The sequence below is a fragment of the Chlamydotis macqueenii genome, chromosome 10, assembly GCF_036417535.1.
Source record: "Chlamydotis macqueenii isolate bChlMac1 chromosome 10, bChlMac1.mat, whole genome shotgun sequence".
Classification (NCBI taxonomy): domain Eukaryota; kingdom Metazoa; phylum Chordata; class Aves; order Otidiformes; family Otididae; genus Chlamydotis; species Chlamydotis macqueenii.
Genome location: NC_141565.1, coordinates 19,327,684 through 19,349,685, shown reverse-complemented (window position 1 = coordinate 19,349,685; position 22,002 = coordinate 19,327,684). Strand labels below are relative to the sequence as shown.

Sequence of the window (22,002 nt, the reverse complement as noted above, 5' to 3'; positions counted from 1 at the left end):
TTTAATTGAAATGTTAACTTATTTCTGAGCTACACCTGATACTCCAAGATAGACAAGCCACAACTCAAAACATAAAAATAAAAAAATAACCTGCAAAGCTACAGTCGTACCATAAATCACAGAAACGTCCAGGTTTTGCATCCCAGTGTCATGCTGCAGTTAGCCAGCGGGACAAAAATTCCAGACGCGTAATAAGACTTTGGAAGAACCACAACCACTTATTTTGTGTGTTACTAGAGAATCTCATTAATTAATATTTGCCTTCTAACTTACATTCTGTCTGTAAAGCTCCGACCAAGGACATGTTTGTAGAGAAATGCAGAGAGACACATGCGCCTCTCCCTTTCTCAGTAGGCTTGCCAGTCTGCACATGGGAGAGCGCAGGAAAATGGGGACACAGCTGATGCACGGTGGAAAGCCTGCAGCTCTGGGGCTTCAGTGGAAACGGGAAGAGTAGTGAGCAAACGTGGGTTCCAACAGGAACGATCATTTCTGGATTACTATTGGTGTTCATCACTGTGTCTGATTGCTGGTGTACTTTCACATTTCTTTTATCAAATGTTTATATTTGTGTATTCATTTCAATGCTACTTAATTATGAGAATATGTGTTATGAGAGAAGAACTTGCAGAGGACGTATATCTACATAATAACTCTATGCAGCTAGCCAATACAACAGCCTACGTAGGTAATTTATTTTTTCATTAAGGTAAACATGTAACCTCCTATTGATTCACAGGGCTTCACAGAAATACAGTGCTAATAACAGGTGGAAATCACATCCATTGCCACTGGAGATTAAGCCAGCTAATGTCACCTGTAGATGGACCAAAGCTGGGAGTTGTGTGCTCTCCAACAACGGCCTTACCTCATTGAACTCAAATTCCGAGTTCAAGGTGAATCAAGTTAGGCACGACAAGCGTCCTTCATGTATCAGAGGAGAGAGCGATGCCTTAGAGTGTCTTTTATCAAATCAGCATTATTGCAATAGTATTGATTTCATAATGAAACAAGAAATGAACCAGCAGCACTGCCATTTCATAGGCTGCTGAGATTATTTTGTAAGGAGGATAAATGGAAGCCAAACACGACGCTGTATGGTTGGTGTATTTTTTACACTAAACAACAGAAAACCGTGCACCAGAGCGCTAGGTAGGACCTTAGCCATCTTCTGTCTTCTTCCATAGTTTCAAGAGTGTGTCTCAGCGCTGGGAAAGCACAGGTGACGCTCAGAGCACAGGCACAGCCTGTCTCTGGGACTGCAACCCAGTCGGAGTCCCCAGTGCCTCTGTTCCTCTCTTACCCCATACATCTCATCTATTTTGACTGCACTTTTGCTGAAGCAGACGCCGGCTGCTCCATGGGCGCAGTGCCCAGCAGAGTCCTGCGGTCACTGCTGGCCCCTCTGCCCACACTGGAATTAATCACACAGACCAGTTTGGGAGCTAGTTCCATCTCCATCAGTGGAAATGCATCTTTCCCAGCTTCAAAGACAGAAATGAACACTTACATTTCCTTTGTTCCTAAAGCTTTAAATCTCGTTTCATTCCAGGTCTTGCTCATCCTCTGCGTCTTTTTTGCGGAGGAGCCCTAGCTGCAAATTAGTGGTCAGATTCCGCGTTGTCCACCTGAACCTAGAAATGAACACAAAGGCAAACATATAAGCAACTTTTTTTTTCATTTTGACTGCCATTTACCATTAATGCTTAATGTTCCCACATATCCTTTTCATCAGATTGTTAACAAAAAACCTAATGAACCATAGATGGCATTCCTGGTTTGCTCTGTTTCAAATTAAGTGTGGAGCAGTAAAAACTGAGAAATGAAAGTTAATATCTTTTCAAATAGAAATACCTTAAAATTCATAATATGAATGCAGTAGCTAAAATACAAAAGTAAGTGAAGACTGTGATCCTTAGCCAGTCTTGGCGGCTTCTGGCCATATATTATTAAGCACTATGCAGCTGACCCTAAAGGGAGTTCATCTGGAGACACTAAGGTCAAAGAGTAGAAGCATTTGGACACAGTCAAATGGATTTTACACCTTTGTATCTTTCTGACATTACTGTTTTGCTTCAGCAAACTGCCTAATATCAGATATATCCTACCGGGTACCTTTCTAAATCACTGCAATTTTCTTTGTCCCTGGGCTACAGTTATACGATTGGGATCCAAAGCCATCACAGACGATGATATACTATTTTACCTGCTCTTTTGTATTAGAATGAACTTCATTAGCTTTTGGGCTTGTGTCTATCAGTTTTAAAGATTAAGTATTATGTCAATAGTTTTTGTGCAGCATTCAAGTACACTGAATCATTTTGCTTGCTCTGAGATTATGAAAACTGTATTATCGCTTTTACAGAAAACATTTTTATTTGAAAATGAACCATCACTCGTAGTGGTCTGTGCTACGCTATCCCTCTGAAGTGGTATTTCACAGCAAAATCAAAATGGGGATAGGTGCGCTGTAAGTCATTTTAGATTTGAGAGCACGTGAACCTTATAAACACAAGTGTGTAACTAACATTTGACTCCACACTTCTACACTTTCATTATCCACTTTCTTCCTTTAAATATTCTTCATTTTCTATTTTATGGTCTTGTAACTGCTAACAATAATCACAGCACTTTTACCATGTAAAAACTGACAATTTGTGCAGGCTTAAGTTTGTCATTCTTCTTAAATAGAAACTATCTAGTTAAATAACCCGTAAAAAATTACAGAGATGCGCTTAGCTCTTCCAGTATCAAACCCAGGAAAACGAAGATGCTTTTTTGCGAGGAAGCTGAGGTTTCAGCTAACATGAGATAAGCTTTCAGAGCACAAATCAAGCCTATAATCAGATTTTCTCATTTCCTGGCCAGTCTTCCGTACTTTTGGTGTTGTGGTTCATAGTAGCTGACTATATTGTGTCGCGAATGGGAAAACGGATGAGGGCAGCGCGTTGGGGATTTGAGCTGAAGAACAACTCTTTAAAGAGAGGTCTGCCTACAAGTTCCTCACGAGGGCATTGCTAGGCTTGAGGTACCGCAGCTGGTGATCTTGGAGCTGGTTTACGATGAGGTGAAAGAGCACTCCCTTTGTGATTAGTTAATTCTCTGTCCTCAGTGGCTAAAATCCCGTTTCACCCGCTTCCATCCCGGTGTCATCACTGTAAATCCAGCGCGTCCGTCCTCCGGTTCAGAGATCGCCTTTTGTCTTCATCTTTGGCCGAGACCCCTTGGCACTGCTGTAATCGCCACCAGATAGGCAGCCCACCGTGGAGGGGTTTCGTAGCCCATGGGTCAGCTCTTAGCATCCCGACTGTCCCCATCAGAAGGTCTCGGTGGCATGTTGAACAGTTATTTACCCTGTTCTAACCTCATCATTTCTGCCTCATGAAAGACTGAATTAACGCAACGGCATTCTATCTGCTGGCCTCACAGTGCTTACAGAGACGTTGCTCTAATGTTCCTGGAGTATTACTGTCTTCCTCAGGCGGCATAAATTAGAGAGATATCAGGCTCCTTAAAGAGCTTAGAGGGCAGAACAGTTCCTTCAGTGGTTTAACAATAAATATCATTTCATTTAAGTTACTTCTGAGAATTGGAACTCTTTCAGAGATGCTAAGTGAAAATAAGGATCTCAAGACTTCAGCGTTAACTGATGGGAATAAAGCCAACATTTTGCATTTGCTTTCACATCCTCTCTTGTGGTATGTTTTAGTTTAAATATTTTGGCTCCAGTCTTGAAGCTTCCAATGCATAGGCAGATTGCTGTGCCCACATGCAAAAAAAAAAAATTTGCAGAATTGAGATATTTTTGCTGTTATATTTAGAATATGTATTTAATTGTTGCACAATTCCATAGAAAATCCTGGTTTGCTTTCATGTATTTGACAAAGGACTTTTTAGAAGGGTATTTTTGAAGCAGCTCCACGCTAATTAAATGTATTATTAAGAATCCAACACTTCACAGCTATTGGTGGACTGGAGCATTGAAAATTTGCAAGTAAACACAGGAAACAGAACTCAATCTGAACACATTCTCAACAACAAGGCACTCAGGCTTTAATACAGCCTACAATTAAAAAGCACCCTAACACACTTTGAAAAACTCCAGATACTTACTGTAAACTGCAGTTGTGTAGCACGGTGTTCTTTCGCACCGCTCTGTGTAATCATAATCTGTGCCGTTTCCTGGTTTCTGTTTATATAACACACCGATGCGAGAATTATTTATAAAGTCACAGCTGTTCCCTTTCCTAGCCTTTGTTTCTCACAAGTCTTAAATATTTGTAAAAAACAAGAAAAGTAATTAAAGTAGCAATACATTGAGCAAACATGTCCCCAGTCACACTGCTGAAATAGGAATCATTTGTTTAAACAGAACTTGCTAAGTGTATGTACAAAAATATAACATTAAATAGTTACTACATACTGGGAAAGCCAACTTGCATTTAAAGAAACAAAATAAACAATGCCAAACCGTTACTACCATTGCAGTCAGCCACTCAGGCATTAGGCACTCCCAGAACCCAGTGCAGCGGTTTGGCGTTTGCCCGGATCTGTGCAGTAGCTGTGTGCCATCTGCTCCTCGCACAAAGGACAGGAGTTTACTCTTGCTGGTGGGAACTGCTGTCTGAGAGCCAGCACTTGGCAGCCTGAGCCCTTACCCTTGAAAAGCTGGCAGAGCGTGCTTTTTAGCCTTTGAGTTCCCTAATAATGTTCCCCTCCAGGGTGCAGGTCCCTCACGAGTGCTTTATTTCCCTCCTTATTCTGATTCACCGTCCCATGCAGACAGGCAGGACACCCCACGCACGCTGGTCTCCTATGGATTCCCCTTACCTGCCAACGCCTGACAGGCTTAATCGTAAAATAAATCAAAGATTTAAGTAGCAAAATTTATACTGGGCTTGTGGTTACAGGCTAAGAGATTGTACGTTGCAAGACAGATACGAAAAGCAAACCCAGCTGGTCTGTGGCAGGATTCTCTCCTCTCTGTCATCCACCGTCTGTCCAGGGCACCCAGCTCCCAGAGGTGGGAGCAGCACCAAACCCTTCGTGGTGGCCTACGCGGTCCGGCTGCTTTCCACCTCCTGTTCCTTGGGAACTGGCGTTGGGACTCAAAAGAAAATGTCTGATAGTGGGAGCCAGGTATCTTGGTGAAAGGGGTTTTGCAGACTTGGTCACACGTAATCAGTCAGGGCGCAAGTAATCTAGATAAATGCTAATGAAGGCTCTCACTGGCACCTCATGTATTCAAAGGCTGTTTACCATTGTTCCGAGTCAGCTGGCTCACTCACTTCCCATTCAGTCTGGATTGCTCACATTCAGCGGGGACCGCTGTAATATTCACATTACACGTGATGGGAGCCATCCACTACGCGTACATTTTGTTAAGCTCACTATCTGTGGCGCTCTGGCCAGGCCACACATGACACATCGTTAACACAGATGACAGATCCCATAACGAGCTGCCTTGTCTGGACCGACCAAAGGAAGCCACGTTACCTCCAACACGTATGGCACACGTTGACGAGGGTTCCGATATGGATGTTATAAAGTGCAGTGACACAATTAACACCTGCCCCGTCCTGGGCAGCTCAGGTGGCTCTTCCTGGCTGCCTGGGTCCAGCAGTGAGGAGCACCGAGAAGATCTCTTTGTTCTTGATATCAGTCCTCAAACCTCACAAAGAGCAATTAGAAAAGGAACTGGCCTCGTCAGACCTTCTGGCATCACCCACCAAACTTGTTTATCGTGCAACTGTCGTAAGAATTAAACTGAAAACTTGTAGCAACTTTGTCCTGAGAACGTGCAAACGTCAACAGCTTAAAAGCGACCAAATTTAGCAGATGTCACGGTGTCGTGGTTTTGTTAGTAAGGGGGGGCCTAAGGTGGTAGCTTCTGTAGGAAACTGCTAGAAGTCGCTCCCCTTTGTTCAGGGGACTCGGCCGGGCCTAGGGCGGACCTGCTGCTGGCCAAGGCCAAGCCGATTGGTAGCAGAATGTCCCGTGATAACGCCTCTGCGATAACGTATTTAAATAGGGGAAAACAGAAAAAAAGAGAGGAGAGAAGATGTGAAGAAGCTGAGCGGGGGCAGAGGCGCAGAGGGGGAGGCGCGAGCCTCATGGGCCTTGCAGGCCTCACCCTCTGGCCTCTCGCCAGGCAGCCGATTGGGCCCGACTCGGTCCGGCCCAGCAGCAAGAAGTGGAGAGGAGATGAGAAGTGAATGAGATGTAAAAAAAGATCCTGAGAGACATCTACCAGCCTGTTGTGAGGAACGGCTGCAGACGCCAAGGTCAGTTCAGAAGGAGGGGGAGGAGTAATGCGGCTCCTGGCCAAGATTCCCCTGCAGCCTGTGGTGACGACCATGGTGGAGCAGGTTGTCCCCCTGCAGCCCATGGAGGTCCACGGAGGGGCAGAGATCCACCTGCAGCCCGTGGAGGACCCCATACCGGGGGAGGTGGATGCCTGAAGGCAGCTGTGGCCCATGGAGGGCCCGCTGGGACAGCTGTTCTGGAGAGACTGCACTCCCTGGAAGAGATTACCCACGCCGGAGCAGTTCCACGAAGGACTGTGGCCCGTGGGAGGGACCCCACGCTGGAGCAGGGGAGGAATGTGAGGAGTTCTTCCCCCCCGACCATGAAGCAGCGGCGTAGAACAACATATGATGAACTGACTGCAACCCCCATTCCCTCTTCCCCCCTGTGCCGCTCGGGAGGGGAAGGTAGTAGAGATAATGTTAAGCTTGGGAAGAGGGAGGGGTGGGGGGAGGTTATCTTGTTCTCTGTCTCATTATCCGGCTGTTTGTAGTAATAAATGAATAGTTTTCCCCAAGTCGAGTCTGTTTTGCCCGTGACGGTAACTTTAAGGATTTCTCCCTGTCCTTATCTCAAACCTCGAGCCGTTTTTCCTTATATTTTCTCTCCCTGTTCTCTCAGAAGGTGGGGGGAGTGAGAGAGAGACTGCGTAGTCTGGTCCAATCGGGGCTGAACTACGACACACGGGGACAACGCAAACTGTCCCTGTGTCAAACTTCAAATTATTTTTTCAAATCACGTTGATACTAAAACCTTCTCAAAGAAAACATATCCAGAATTTCTTAACATGGGCAAACAATGTGTTTTTTTTCTGTAATCTTACTCCTGGAAATGACTGAAGCGCTTTGGCTCAAGTGTACCTTTAAATGCAAAAATCAGCACTGGATGATGCCCAGAACACAAGTTTACAGCCCAAATGTTGAAAGTTTGGCAAAGTTCTGTAAAAACTGGCCTGTATTAACCTGAGGCAGTGCGAACCATTTCTGCCTATGAGATGGATAGAGAGACAGGAATTAGATTTCAATGATGGAAAACATCTCCGGTGAGATGTGTGCTGGCCTCTCAGCCGAGCTTATTTACCAGAGCAACAGCGCAACAAAGCCAACTGCACCGTTAAGCCACGCTGTTTGCTGCTGAGCAACCTGCTTGGGCTTTGTTCGCTGAAGAACATCACGTTGATGGGATCCCTCCACTCTTGCATCAAAACAAGAGTCGTCTGCCAGTCTTGCTCTCCTGGCCCAGTTTACAGATTATCTTTCTGAATTGGATGAAACATCTCTTGTAGCCTATCATGTCGCTGTAGAACAACAAAATAGGTGCATTTCCATTGAAACTGGAAATGAAATATCCCACATGTTTCTGGTTTATTTCTCATCGGATCCAGCAGTGTGCTATTTCTAAAAAAATTCCTGACTGAACTCAGCCACCTGAGCTGAACAATAACTTTTAAATAGCAACTAGTATTTAGGAAGAAAATTAATTGCATAGGGAAAAAAAAATCATAGGCAACATTTTTGAAAGTTTTACCTTAAGTTGTTTAACCAAATTACATAACCAAAAATTATGTAATGAGAGCCATAATTTTTTTTTAGTTTCACTAGGGTCTTTTTAAAATTTAATTCAGTTATCATCATCATCTTCTCTGCTTTTAGGGAACACCAGTTCCCTCATGCAAGAACATTCCAGTTGTTCAAGATGCACAGCCAACTAAGAAAAGCCCACAGTATGTGGTTGCCATATCTAACCAGGAATAGCCCGAATCGTTCTTCAGCTTAGAGGGCCACCAGGTGGATCCAGGCTACCTCTGTCTTGCTCGAACCTTGCAAGTCCTACCGCCATGGCAGCGGTGATTTCGTCCAGGAAACATCAACTGAATTTTAGTAGCTGACCATTTTAATGCAAATTGCGCGTCGCTGCAATCATAGCGATAGCCGGGTGTCCTACAAGACCTATAGCAAGATACCCGCATACAGCTTGGACGTAAAAGCTGCAGATGATCCTTGCGTAACATTTCCATTGTCATCCACAGAAACTCGCTAAGCAAACAGTCAGAAACCAGTCAGATAACCACAGAGATCCAGGCCCTCTGCCATCAGAATAATACTCCTGGTCTCATTCCTAGCTATTCTGTCATCTTCTCTTCTTTGTAACAGAATGAAATAAGGATTAGAAAAAAAGCACATCTTCTGAATGCTTAAGCCATTGGAAAAAGTATGGGCAATCCAAACCCGTAACACAGGATAGTGTTTCCTACAGACTGGAAAATATCCATAAAGCTTAAGACTTACGAGTACTTTTCTAGTTCATCGGGCCGTTCACCGATGTTTTATCACTTACATCTGTGGCATGGGTTCAGCGTGGATCTAGGCGCTCAAATACTGAATAGTCATAAATGCCATACTTACTTTGTTGTATGTCTTTTTATAATCTGGTAAAGTTTATATTTTAATATAACAAATGATATGTGAACTTGTCATTTACACTTTTCAAACATAATGAGAGTCAGTAGCATAAACGGCCATTTTTCACTTGGTATAAATATTAATCTAAAGCTAATCAATAAATATTAATCCAAGGCACTCTCTTTTTTCCCTAAACCCACATACATTCCCATATCTCTCTCTTGCTTTGTAGCCAGCCCCTCAGGCTGCAGGTAGGCTTTCAGGGACAGAGATGGCCTCTCTGCTGTGTTTGCTAAACGCCTGGTTCAGTCATCTCCTGCTGTAAAACTGAGGGTCTCAGATGCCACCACAGTATGAGAGGAAAATAAATGTTATTAAGTATATTCAACTTTGCCACAGCCACCGCTGAGTTTTGTACCACTGCATTCGTTTCATTGTGACTTACACTGTACTTCCAGCCTGCTTAAACACGTTCAGAATTATCCTCAGGGACCACAGTAAAATGTAGTCGTGTTTATTTGTAATTGCTACAAAATGGTTTACAAAATTGTTAGTGTCTTTTATTATGCCTGCTACTGAAGCACTTGCCTGTTAATTAGAGAAATTTCAGCTGTCATAGCTGGCAATTACAGCTTCTGTAGCGCTGTCTGTTCTGAATAGTCAACGCCAGCTGATTCATATGCATGAGCAGCAGCATATAGCCCGTGCGGCGGCGCAGAGCGCGGCAGAGGGAGCGCTGAGCGCTGCTGGGGAAGGAGGCAGAGAGAGGACGCAACGGAGACTATCGCTCTGCGGCACCCTGCGCGACACCGCCGCCAGCGCTCGCGGGCCGGCCGACGTCCCAGGGGCTGCCAGGGTACCTGCCTGCACGCGTGCTAACAGCGGGTCCTGTGGCTGCCCTGGTGAATAAGGAAGATTATTTCTGCCACTTATTTAAACATGGGATGCAGTCTGTGCACTCTGCAGAAGCAAGAGGAACAGTACAAGTTACTGTACGAAGTTTGTCAGGTAAAGAATTAGATTTCATTTCTAAAAGCAAATGTTCTCTTTCAGGCTTGTGCCCACTGTTAGCGGCAGGGAAAATGGAATACCAAAAGCAGCTTGTACAAGTGGAAATGACAGGGGGTTTGCCTGATTGCATGTGTAGGATAACGATTACGGTTTTGCAGTGTGCTTTCCCGTTCACACTTGCAGAACACCAGACATTTAAATGTCTGCTATCATACATCAAACTTTTTAGAAACTTTACATCAGAAAAGAGGACTCTGTTGTTAATTTCTGCAGTATGTATTAGGTGAAATTTCTTGACAAGGATCATGGTTTGGTCACACGCTCTTTGAACAAGTTAGGAAGGACATGCAGGGAAGGTCGTGTAGCTGTTTGCAAGTACACAGACGCTTCTTTCTGTGCAGGGCATTCATTGAGTGCTCGCTCCGGTCTGTAAGTGCCCGTTCCTGTCAATTTAAGTTTGTGTCTAGTTGTTGCAGGTTTTGCACCTCTGTGTGTAGAAATATCTGCTAACAAATAGTGGGAATTGACAGCAGCTCAAAACTACTACTCTGCAGATCTTCATATGCAAATTATTCATACTGAGCATGTGATAAGTTTTCTAAAAATGTGATAACTCACTAACATTTCTTACAAAAATGTTGTTTCCTATGTTTCTGGTTTTCCTTCTGTCTGTATTATCTCCCTCTGGGAAACGTCTTACTCTGTTGCATCTGAAGTATGTTTTGGACCAGAACAGTGTGACGGAACCTTCGAAAGTGATGGCCAGGTGTTCAGGGACCTAGTGCTAGTGCTCTCTTTTGAGACAGGCAGAGGCAGACAGCTTGGGTTAACCTCTGAAAACGTGAAGTGGGTTGTCTGTACAAACGCTCCAGATAAACAGAAACCACGCAGATCCTTCAGGCTGTACTTTACCACCTCGCTGTTCTAAGGCAGTTTTACCCCCAGTCAGAGGAGCTTGGGGCCGGTGGACGTTTCCCAGCGCAGCCGTGCTCGGTGCTCGCCAGCAGAGGGGATTGCTTAGCGGTGCGTTGGGGGTGGAAGAAATCCCGTGTCACCGCTGCGTCACCACCTGCATCTGATCCCAGATACCGATGTCACTGACAACAAAGTGAATAAAATATGTGGTTTGTGTGTTATGCTGGTAGAGAAGTGATTAAATTTTAAACACATAGGTTTGATCTAATTCTCACTCACTCACCCAAAGGACACTAATGCTCTGTGGAAGAAAAAAAAAACTTGTGAGAGCAAATAGGAAGACGTGTTTACTGTCATTTCTATTTATACTAACTCACTTCCACTTGCTAAGCTGGCATGCATGGGATGGTGGGAAGAATTTCAGAGAAAGGTAATCAGGTTTCTCAGACGTTATTGTGTGCTGAGAACTAGTTTCAGATGCTGCTTGCAACAGCAGACGTGGTGCCAGGTATTGTTTGTGCGGTGACTCCGTTCAGGTCAAGCAGTGCTGTGGTAACACTTACTTATCCCCCAAGGTCACCAAGTTTTCATGCAGCCTGGGTTTGAGGACTATCAAGTGAATCGCATTCAGAAGTGCAACAACCAGAACAAACTGAGACAGCAACAAACGACGAATGTTTTGTTTGTTTAGGAAGCTTGCACAATTTTTTTTTTTGTGAAATGAAGACAGGAGAGAGCCTTTACAAGTGACTGACATGTCCTGACAGATGCAGGACAACATTCTCTAAATACACGTCCCTAAAATCAGTCACAGGAGCGGTCCTGCTGACATCCGAGAGGACTGACCCATCCGGTGCTGGCTGCAGGTGCAGCTCTCTGCCAGTGGGTTGGATTTAGAAACCAACCTGCAAAGTGCTGCAGCCTTGTTTCAGCGATGTGTGGAGCACCCATGATTAACTTTAAGCATGAAAGTCCTTTGGGAAGCACGGTTGGAATCCCTCAGCTTCCACAAGAGCAAGGGGTGCATGCAATCGTATAAAACTGGGATTTCTAACATAGTAAAAGCTGAATTATTTACAGCAATAATCCCTGATTATTCCAGAATATAAATTATCATCAAAATTAGGGAGTATGTCCAGATACTGACATGTTGCTATAACTATAAAAATGCATCCTCATATAACCTACACATAAAAGTAGGCAGATAAAATTTAACAGTGAGGGAGATGAAGAATCATTTGCATTTAAAATTATAGGATATAAAAGACAAAAGTTTCAAAACATGCTAGCAGGAACAAATACCTCTCACAGTGGTTTTATTTTGTATCATCCATGTAACCCTAATGTCATGCGATAAGATGACATTGCCATTTTGGAGAAAACTAAAGAAGCTTTTGAAGTCTGAGTTAGACAAAATTTGCATAATTTGGGGTTGGGAAATACTGAGCGTTGTTACACATAAATCCCCTTACTTAGCCTTATTTTTTAAAAGTTCATGACTCTAAGATATGCCAATTCAGAAAACACTTGCAAGAATTAATAACAGTACATAACTGCACTTTCTCTATTAGGCCAAGAGCTTTAGTGTGGCTGGGAAATTAATGCTTCAATAAATTACAATTCCAGAAGGTCCAGTACGTCTGGCTCCGTAAGTCCTCATAACAGAGAGCACAAAGAGGATCAAATATACCAGGGCTCAGGCTTTATCCCTTCCTCATCCATAGATAATTCAAAGAGATCCTCTTCGTTAAGGGCTTTGGCACACTGCCTACAATTTCTTTTTGGGCTGCTGTGAGCTTAATGATGCAGAACAATGGTCTTCCCTCTTGTTGAACGCACCACCTTATTGTACCTTTAATCACATAATAAAAACCAAATTAAGACACCTCGTCATTAAAGTCTGTCGTAGCCGTGCATGTCAATGCGTTGTGTTACAAAGGGGACCATGCGGCTGGCAGTCTGGACGCAGGACAGCGTCACCGACAATAAGCGTGCTCGTGGCAGCAACGTGATGCATGTAATATCTCAAGATGTATCCTGAGATTTACTTCCCAGTTGCACGCAGCATATAAAAGGAAGTAATTATATAGTATTAGATTCTGGTTTTCTAGTTAAATGGAAATTTTCTTCAGAAGATGTTTAAGGTTGTGCAAATGCAGGGAGAGGGGGGAAGAAATAAAAGCAGAAAATTGAGAAGGTGTTTTTCAGTTTGCTTTTCTGAACGTCATCAGCTCCTATACAAACAGTAAAAGAAATAAGGGCTTTTCTTGTAGGAAAATTCCTAGGGGACCAAAAAGTAATCTCCATGGAAGGACACTTACAGAAGAATGAGTCATCTCAGATAGAGATTTGAGTTTGTAAAATAAAATTTAAAAAGATTAAGACCTCAATTTAAGAAACTTTCTCAGTAGGTGTTTCACACTAAGCACATGTTTACACGCAGTTTGGGAAGTAAGCACACCCAATTAAATTATGTCCTAAATGGACGCTCAATATTCCCAAGGATAAGAACATAGAATTTTAAATCACAAATGACTCTGAACTGCATGGGCAACGCTCAGAGCTGTCCCTGGGAGCCAAGATGATGGGAGTTCATCCAAGTCTCATGGTGGGAAGGTATCATAAAAGCAGCCCATCAAAACCAGCACTTCCAGCTGAGAAATCATGCGATAAGGGAGTATGGAGACTAACCCCTTCCTCCGGGCCGGCCCTCCAGAATAAGGACAGAAACCCTGGCAGGAAACAAGCTCACGTTGCCACTGACCTTGCTTCAGATGATCCGAGGTCAGAAGATTTCTGCCTCTGTGATTGTTGAGCTGGCACCTTTCACAAATACTAAAGTTCACATATAAATAAACAGTTGATGTAATGACCTTTTAGCGTTTTAGTTAACTGGAAAGCCCCGTTCGCATGCTCTTGGCCTGGCACATCTCCAAGACAAGTAAAAATGACAGTGTTGGTAAAAACAATGGTGGGCAAGCTGGATTTGTCTTTTAAACTAGACTAAGATACGATGCAGCCAAGGTTATATAAACACCAAGGTCAGTATACAAATCGCTGTGCTAATGAGAAGATAGTAATGACGAGGAACTCGCCAACCCTGCATTCATTGGCAGCTTCCAGCAGCGTCATCTGCAAGGAGACTGTTCCTTCAGCAGAACTCGCACACAAACCAGTTGCACTGAGCTAATCACCAGTACGGTTCCCTTCGCCATTAGAATTCCGTTCACATATTTAGACTTGCAAAAATTAGACTAAAGTAATCAGTCATTAGGAAAACCTGATTCAAGGAAACAGTCTAACTAGACTTAAACCTAGTGAGGAATGATGTTATCCTAAATCAGGGCCGGAACGAAGCTTGCCAAAATAAACATTCAGATTTGGGGAAAAAGAAATAATTGCCTCTGTATTTGTGCTTTTCACACCCTTAAATTTCGCCGGGCAGCCAGGAAATGAGTTGGTTTACATTTCAGTAGTTTTCCATGTTAACACCATACTGGTTGTGCCAATTATAGTAAACTGGTTTACCTGAAATACACTGTACGGCTTCAGATATGTGCGTACGCTGTCCGTGCTGCAGCTGAAATTAAGAATAGCATTGAAGTTCTATTCTGTCACTTTACTACCATTAAACTTGACCTCAGTAACAGTTGTGAAGCTATCACACTTAGTTCAAAGTGGGCATGTGTTTGCTTAACCAACACGTTAATTCCCAGGGCTTTGTTCTAGAACAGGGCTTTCTACAGCTGTAGGAAAACTCTGCTTGACATACTGGAGACTCATAATCTTCAGAAAACTGCCCTTTAATGATTGCGGCGCCTGTCTGTAGCTCAGAAGTCCCCTTTCTTAATTAGACATTTACCAGAAACTGGCAATTGAAATTTTCCTCTTCACTTGATGATGAATAATGCAATGCCTCTGGAAGATACTCTTTATGGCATGATAGAAGAATATTTTGGTCATTAAAAGAACATAAACAAGATATGATATGAAATTTAAAAATTGCCTAATGGTCACCTGTGATATAAATGGATAATTTGACCTAGTGTGCACCTGAAATATCTTAATGCTTCATAATCTTCCTAAAACCTACTGTGCTTTTCTTCTTTACATTGAGCAGATAAAGTGCTTAACCATAGCGTAGCTTTATTTGGAATTTTTTTAAAGTGATAAATGATTGAAAAGATGAGTTTTGTAAAGCTTTACACTTACACATCTGTTTAATGCTATAAAGCAGGTGGCAAGAAGTCACAAGGGAGAAGGCACAAGGGACAGTCACTGTGCCTCACTGTCACATGCCAGACATGGGCTGGGGAAAAGGAAACATATGGAGCAATGAAAAACTGCAGATTCAATAAATGTGTTTTGTTGTGTTCATTCATAAAGAAACAAAGGGTCAAGCTTCACTTTCACTAGGACAAGACAACTCCACGTTTACACAGACATTGGGAGGGGAGTGGGAAGATGGACTAAAAAACTACAGACCATGAGCAGCAGTGCAGAAATGGCCATGAACATCATGAATTAGAATGGCCTTGAGCACAGTGTCATGGAGATCAGTGTTCAGGTTTCAGTCGTGGTGTGCTCTCACGTGACCTCAGGTAGATCACTAACTTGGTTTGTGTTTCATCTTCTCATCTGTCCAATACTCTTCTGTCTTTTTGCTTGGAGCAGGCTTTCCAGAGGAGACATTGTCTTTTGTTCTGTGTTTGCACAGTCTGATATGCCGCTAAAATAATATTAATATTATTTTAAGGCCTGATCTACACACCAACTTGTACTACTCTGATTTTCATGGAGGTATGGCATTAAATATTGCTTGACTGTCAGCTGTTTGAGCCGTAGGTGCTGGAAGGGCAGAGCATGGGGAAGCTCCCCCAGGGATGTCTTACTCTGACACCATTCTCATGCCGCTGTTGCAGAAAGGTGGCTGGTCTGCAGGGACTTCTGGCTTGATTCAGTGGATGAACTGGTTCCTTATATTGCTCCAGTTTCTTATATCACTCCAACACCCTCAACTAAACAGATTAAGCTTCTTACGCTATTTACAATCATTGTGTATTATACTTTTCATCAAATTATATAAATGCAACGCCATCAGTACAGCAGCCTCTCTGTTGACTGCAGTTATGTTGTGCTAGAATGACAAAAGGGGAGACAACTGGGGACATCAGTCCTCTGCCTGCATGGGGACCCCTTGGTAGAGGATTCTGTACCTAAAAAGTAAATTCTCATTCATAAAAAAAAAAAAAAACTGTAATTTGCTGTACTGGACAAATACATAGACATAGGTTTCCCTCTTGGGAAGAGCGCGTTTGAGAAGGGCAAGAGCATTTCGCACCGTGCTGTACGCGGGCAAACCTAGAGAATGAGAGAAAGTGGGTAATTGCTGAGTTCTGGTCATTAGTAATTCATGATTATTTATGGCTGTCATTTGTACCTCACTCATAAGTATAATCGATCGGCTCCCTCTGGGTCACGCTACTGAGATGGCAGAGTCATTAAAGAGGCAGGGCCTGTAAACTTCTGTCTGTGCGCTATACGGACCGGGGTTAAGCCTGAACAAGAGATACACGAAAGTGTGAAAAAGTGTTTCTGCCCTGCTAGAAAGTCATTTAACATGATGAATGCATATTTAAGAAAAAAGGGCTCCAAGTAAACTTTGCTTATAGGGAAAATACAAGAGTCCTGGAAGCCCCAGCATCCGTCTAAATCTGTTTGCATCGAAGCAAACGATAAAATTCCCTGTGGTTTTATTTTGAGTCATGATGATGGGAGCAGAGCCTGAGAAGCCAAGCAAAAGCATGCACACTTTAGTATGCTGTGTACAGTGCTGGTGCTGCCTTGTTAATACCTAAGTGTGCTAATTACTAGCAGAATAAAAATTCCTTTATTTCAAGGCTCCTTCTCCCAAGATTCTCGGTTTGGAAGTTAACGGTTTAGAGAACAAATGTATTCTGTACTCTTAAGGAAAGAATTTTTCTTTGGCCTTAGCCATTTTGTCATGGATAGCTCACAAGGCAGAAGGGAAACGCACACACATGGAAACAGTCTATTACTAAACAATGTAATTCTGGTTTTTTGAAAAGAGAGAGACTGTCCATATGAGGGAAATAAAAGAGGGATTAGATGGAGCTGCAAGAAGAATTAACCTATATTTTGAACCTTCGTTCTCCAATTCCTGAGGAAAAGGGGGTCTAGAAAATGGGCTTTTTGCTGCTCTAGTTTCTATAAAAATCTTTAAAATTCTGCTGCTTTTTCTTAATATGCAGACTTCTTAAGAACTTGCTAAAGAAGTGAATCAGACCATAAAGAGCATTTTAAATGGAGCACAGATGTCTGTAGTCTAACAGAACTAGCATTTTTATAGTGCACTTCCCAAGGATTTGCATGAATTTCTACAAAGAAAAGCTGCTTACTCATTCTTAAGCAAAAAAGTTTTTTCTCTGTGACATTTGTGAAGCATAGAAGAACCAACAAGCCGCACAATGCATACAAATGTTTACCATTCACGACATTAAACGTATATAAATCTGTCCAGCTTGATGGATGGAAAAATAATTTTCTTTTCCTGAAACCTTTCTAGTTTCTGTTGTACACCACCGACATCCAGCAAACAATGTTACATGCTATTTAAGAAAAAATAAACTACAAAATAATTACAACTACACACAGTAAACTCTTATGCACAAGGATTTTCTGGCTTTTTCAAACTTTCAGTGGCACATTTTGATATACCTGGGAGTCCCCAATTCATGTCTGCCATCGACGAAGTGGCAATTAATTAGTCTTCTCTACCTATCTAGAAAAATAATATATGTAAATCGCTTACCTTGCTAAATAATTAAACAGCAGCTATTGATAAAATGACCTTTATGTAATAGCACAACTGTGTTCTGTCTTACCAAAATACCTTCCTTATACCTCACACGAATATAACCGTGTCCTAGCTAGGTAGTGCAAATTCTTCACAAGCCTAAAAAGATACGAGGTTTTTCTCCTCTTTTTCTTCCTGTTCTCCCTGTTGATATGCCCATCACTGATCTGTTCTTTCTCCCTCACTAGTGGCCATGTGTACTGTAGCATCCCATACTCTATGAGAATAAGACATCAGCATCCAACATCAGATGATGCAGGTTCATAATACGTTGCAGCTGACAAGCTACTCTATTAAGTAGCTACCAATGCAAGAGAGATCTGAAAACAGACTCAAGAATGTCCTTGCGTCTTACCAAGACTACACCCACCACATCCTACTTCATCTTCACTTTTCCAGCCTTTTTCACAGCTCCTAGAAGTTTGATCTTAAAGTACAGTCACATTGTATTTGTTGCTTTCACATCTAACTGTCATGGGCTGTTCTTCAGCGGTTTCACCTGATGTTCAACAGTGAAGTTCATCTGCTGCTTCCATTTTCAGAAAGATACAGCATATAATGCCATTTAAAAAATAATAATAATAATTGCTGTTTATTTTTCTCACCATTTATTTCTTGGAAATAGGAATTAATGAAAGCCCCATAATTGAAATGAGAGTTTAAGATATCATTTCCATGGATTTGTTTGGTGGGACCATCCATTTGGATTTATGTCACCGCCTCCCCTGTTATACCTTGTTGCAACATCTCTCTTTTTCTCAGCATTTGGCCATGCCTGTTGAACGCAGATGGCACCCTCTGCTTCATAACATCTTGCTTTGCTATTGGACTCACCTGTGTTTCAGTCAGAGCCTGAACCAAGGCGTTGCAAAGGCAAAATTCCCAGTGACTTTAGTGAGCATCAAGTTAAACTCAAGTGACTATTCTATTTTCATTCCAAGTATGAAAAGAAAACTTCTACACTGACCTCCAGGACAGGATTATGCCATGGTTCTCTATAGATTTCTCGCTCCTTTACAGTGTACATTTTAGGTAGCACGCTCTCTGCAGCCTAATTTTGTGCAAAAAGAATATAACAAACTGTGTATATTATAAATTGCTGTACTATAAATACTATTCTATTCCATAATCATTACATAATTTCTATTTAAAAAAAAAAATCAATCCTTCCTTATTTACTGTATGGCCTTAACTGAGAGCCGTTATCTCTGCCTGTCACGCAGGGGCTAAGCCTAATGTCTGGCTCCACTATACATCTCATCAAGGTCCATTCAGTTCCCTTTAACTACATCCACTTCAGTTTAACTGCAGCTTTCTTCATATTCAATACATTTCCAATGCAAAGAAGGTCCAAAAGCTGAGCATTTCAACATTTCAGACAAGTTAATTTATCCATCTTCTGTGCCATGAAAGATCCAATTGTCTCTGTCACATGGCATGTAAGGTTCTTTACAAATTATGCATATTTGTAGTTTTTGGCAGTCTTCTGGAGCATTCATATGCATGGACTTTTTCTCTTCTGTGTTATTTCAGATGTAACTATTTATAAGGAAGAATTTTGCTTAGCATAATTCAGCAGCATTAGGACTAAAGACTATGATTATAGAGCCACTTTTTCTTTTTTTTTTTTTAAACAAAGTGAAACTATATAGATATATTTATTGGCTTTTAAACACTGGGAATAATTGTCAACTGTGACAAATATTCCAGATAGAAACTAAACATCTTAATGTCACCTATTTGCTGAAGCTTTAGGAGTTAAGATTAGCTACAAGTGCTAATTCTATACAGATACCAGAAATCAGCCCATTGAGATCATCTCTGTGTATTTTTCTTTTGCATGATTTTTGTGCTACTAAAAATAAAATACCAATAGTTGTTACTTTTTCCAGACAAAAAAAAACCCAGCAAATTGGCTCTGTTATACATAAGCAGACTTGAGGATTACTGGTTTTCATTATTTAAATATTGTAGCCTCCCCTCCTCATGTCCCTACATGGTATTATTGATGTGTTGGGATGGGAAATAGTGAAAAAAAAGTAAACACAAACTATGCACTGTGTGGTATTTACCATATAATGTGGCAGTTACCTCAGGTTTTTTGGGGCCAGGTTCAGACAGTGTAATTTCCCTGCTGTAAATCACTTTAAAGCATGTTTTTGCATCACTGCGTATTCTTCCATGATTCCACATTCTGAATGTAAATGGTTAACAGTGATAGCTCTGTGCAACCCATTAACTCTTTATTTTGTCAGTGCAGTTCCTAACGAAGCTCAGCAGTTGGCCAAGGCTGCCCATCCACACAGAAGCCTGCAGGGCTAACAGGATTCTACCCAATCTGAGTTCCCACATCAGTCTCTTGTCGGAAATCCAGAGAGTGACCCTGAAACCATTCCTTGTGTGAATGGCTGCGATCCAGAGAACGATTTTCCTACTGGGATGTAGATGCTGCTACATTTCATAGAATTACTAACTTCTAAAGACAAAATCCCCAACCATATTTTAGCAGCGCATTAAGAAATCCATAATAATATTGAGTTATACTTTTCATTGCCATCTTATCAATCCCATGATATAAAATTGTATATACATCAAATGTAAATCCCTTCTAGAATTATTTATTTACCATGCAGTGCAGAATCCTAGCATTCCGAGATGTCTGAGTGGGGATTGAATATCAGCACCCAATGAAATGCTCAGTCCTGACTCGGGGCCAGCGATACCAGGTTCCAGCAGAACAGCCCCGATGCCATTACTGACGGCCCCCAGGTTTATTCCAGCCCCTCCTTGTAGCCGAGGAAGCAGAACAAGATGGGCTCACGCTCCTAACAGCGTAGCTCACTGCCCAGTACCCGCAGTTGTGAAGACCCGCGTGGAGCAGTTCTGCTGTGGCTGCTGCCAGAGAGGAAGCTCAGCTGAACCTCAACCAAAAGCCCAATGCCTTTTCTCCGAAAGGTCCCCTTTGCAGGAGAGGTTTCAGGTTAAAATTTAGCTGGCTGTTCTCCCAGATTCTAAGATCTGGTCTCACATACCTCTGCCTTGCTATGCAGCTCTTCTCTTCTTCCCTGCATTATCAGCTTGTAGAAAACGTAGTCAGGACACTACTTGGAAGTAATTCCTTCTAGTAAGAATTTATGATACAGTCCAACTACTGCTTGTTCCCTGCAGGATATCAACCTGACTTTGAAGTTATTATTATTTATATAACGTTTACATATGAAAGCACAAAAAGGAGACCAGTCCATGGATTTGCAGAAATAAAGTGTCCTAAGGAACCTACATGAAAATGCAGGCCTGTCCTAAACTGTATGCAATCCAAGTCCATTACAGTACTGGAGATAAACTGGAAAGGAATCCTTGGCATGATTTTACCAGTTTTTACCGTAAAGATGTAGAAAGCTGCTCACATGAAAAGTTTCCCCGCTCAAGAGTTATTCTGAGTGCATTTCTGGAAAACACTACACTTGCTGCAATTCAGATTCTTTTATTTTGATTGCTTGTTGGATTTAGTTGCACCAAAAAAAAATAAATTAAGATGGACACAGTAAAATGTGCAACATTTAATTTGCAGCAAAAAATAAAACTGGAACCGTAATCAGCATTTCCTTTTTCCAGGGAAAACATTACACTGAACTTTATTTTACAGCTGTACAAATTGTTTTAAAGTATTCTGCTCAATTGGGTGACTTAATGATATTTAATTTGACCAAACTTTCCACGCTGTGCATTACTGTGAGTGATTGTGGTCAATACAAGTGTTCATGTAACGTAAGTGAAATGCTAACACTTCCATTCTCAGCTGGCTTCACAAAAACCTGGTGCCATCGCCTCTCTAAGATAAAAAGCAAAGATGAGAGCACAGTAAGCTTACGTGCACAAGGTAGTTCAGCAGGAATTTAGCCTTTTCCATCAATTCCGCACTCGAGTTAACCCTCTTTATTATCACCCAGCCTTTTGCTGTGGGTAATACCTTAAGTGTGGGCTAAATTCAGTTACTGCACTGAGTGATGTTGCTTGTTCAGTCGCCCCACTTACTGAAATGGGAGTAAACATGGAATAGCACGGTGTGAACTAAGTGCTACCTGATACAAGTGAAGATACCAGAATCTGGACAGATATTTTAAAGTTTTCAATCATATTCAAGAAGCTAACGTGGCAGAGTCACCACATTAGTATATGTTTCAGACACGTACAAAAATGAGTGAGTGAGAAAGCGGTATCCACCACTGATACCTGAAGCTAGACACTGTTGCCTTTACATCCAATCAAGGGAATTCATTATTTTTATCCCTTGGAAAAAATATGCTACTCCTCTATGCAGAAGGCAACAGTTTCCGCTGTGCGACTCATACTTCTGATTGCAGATAGAGTAATGCAGTTTATCAAGTGAATAGCTGTCTGATTGGAAAGATTACAGTGTAAGTCATCATTCATAAAGCAAATACATAAACAAAGTATGCCCCTTGATGAGGAGGACTGCTATGACAGCGG

The 22,002-nt window shown here is 42.0% G+C and overlaps 1 protein-coding gene across 2 annotated transcripts in view; it reads left to right on the top strand.

Moving 5' to 3' along the window:
* PDZRN3 (PDZ domain containing ring finger 3) overlaps nucleotides 1–22,002 on the top strand; it is a 139,936-nt gene that overhangs the window by 100,330 nt on the left and 17,604 nt on the right. Inside the window, exon 1 of one of the 2 annotated variants that reach the window (XM_086755779.1) lies at nucleotides 9,648–9,716. The exons of the other annotated variant lie outside the window; for it this stretch is intronic. Within the exon in view, the coding sequence (XP_086611905.1) occupies nucleotides 9,648–9,716 (69 nt within the window). Of the gene's footprint in view, nucleotides 1–9,647; nucleotides 9,717–22,002 lie in introns of those variants that run through there. 2 annotated transcript variants of the gene reach the window in all.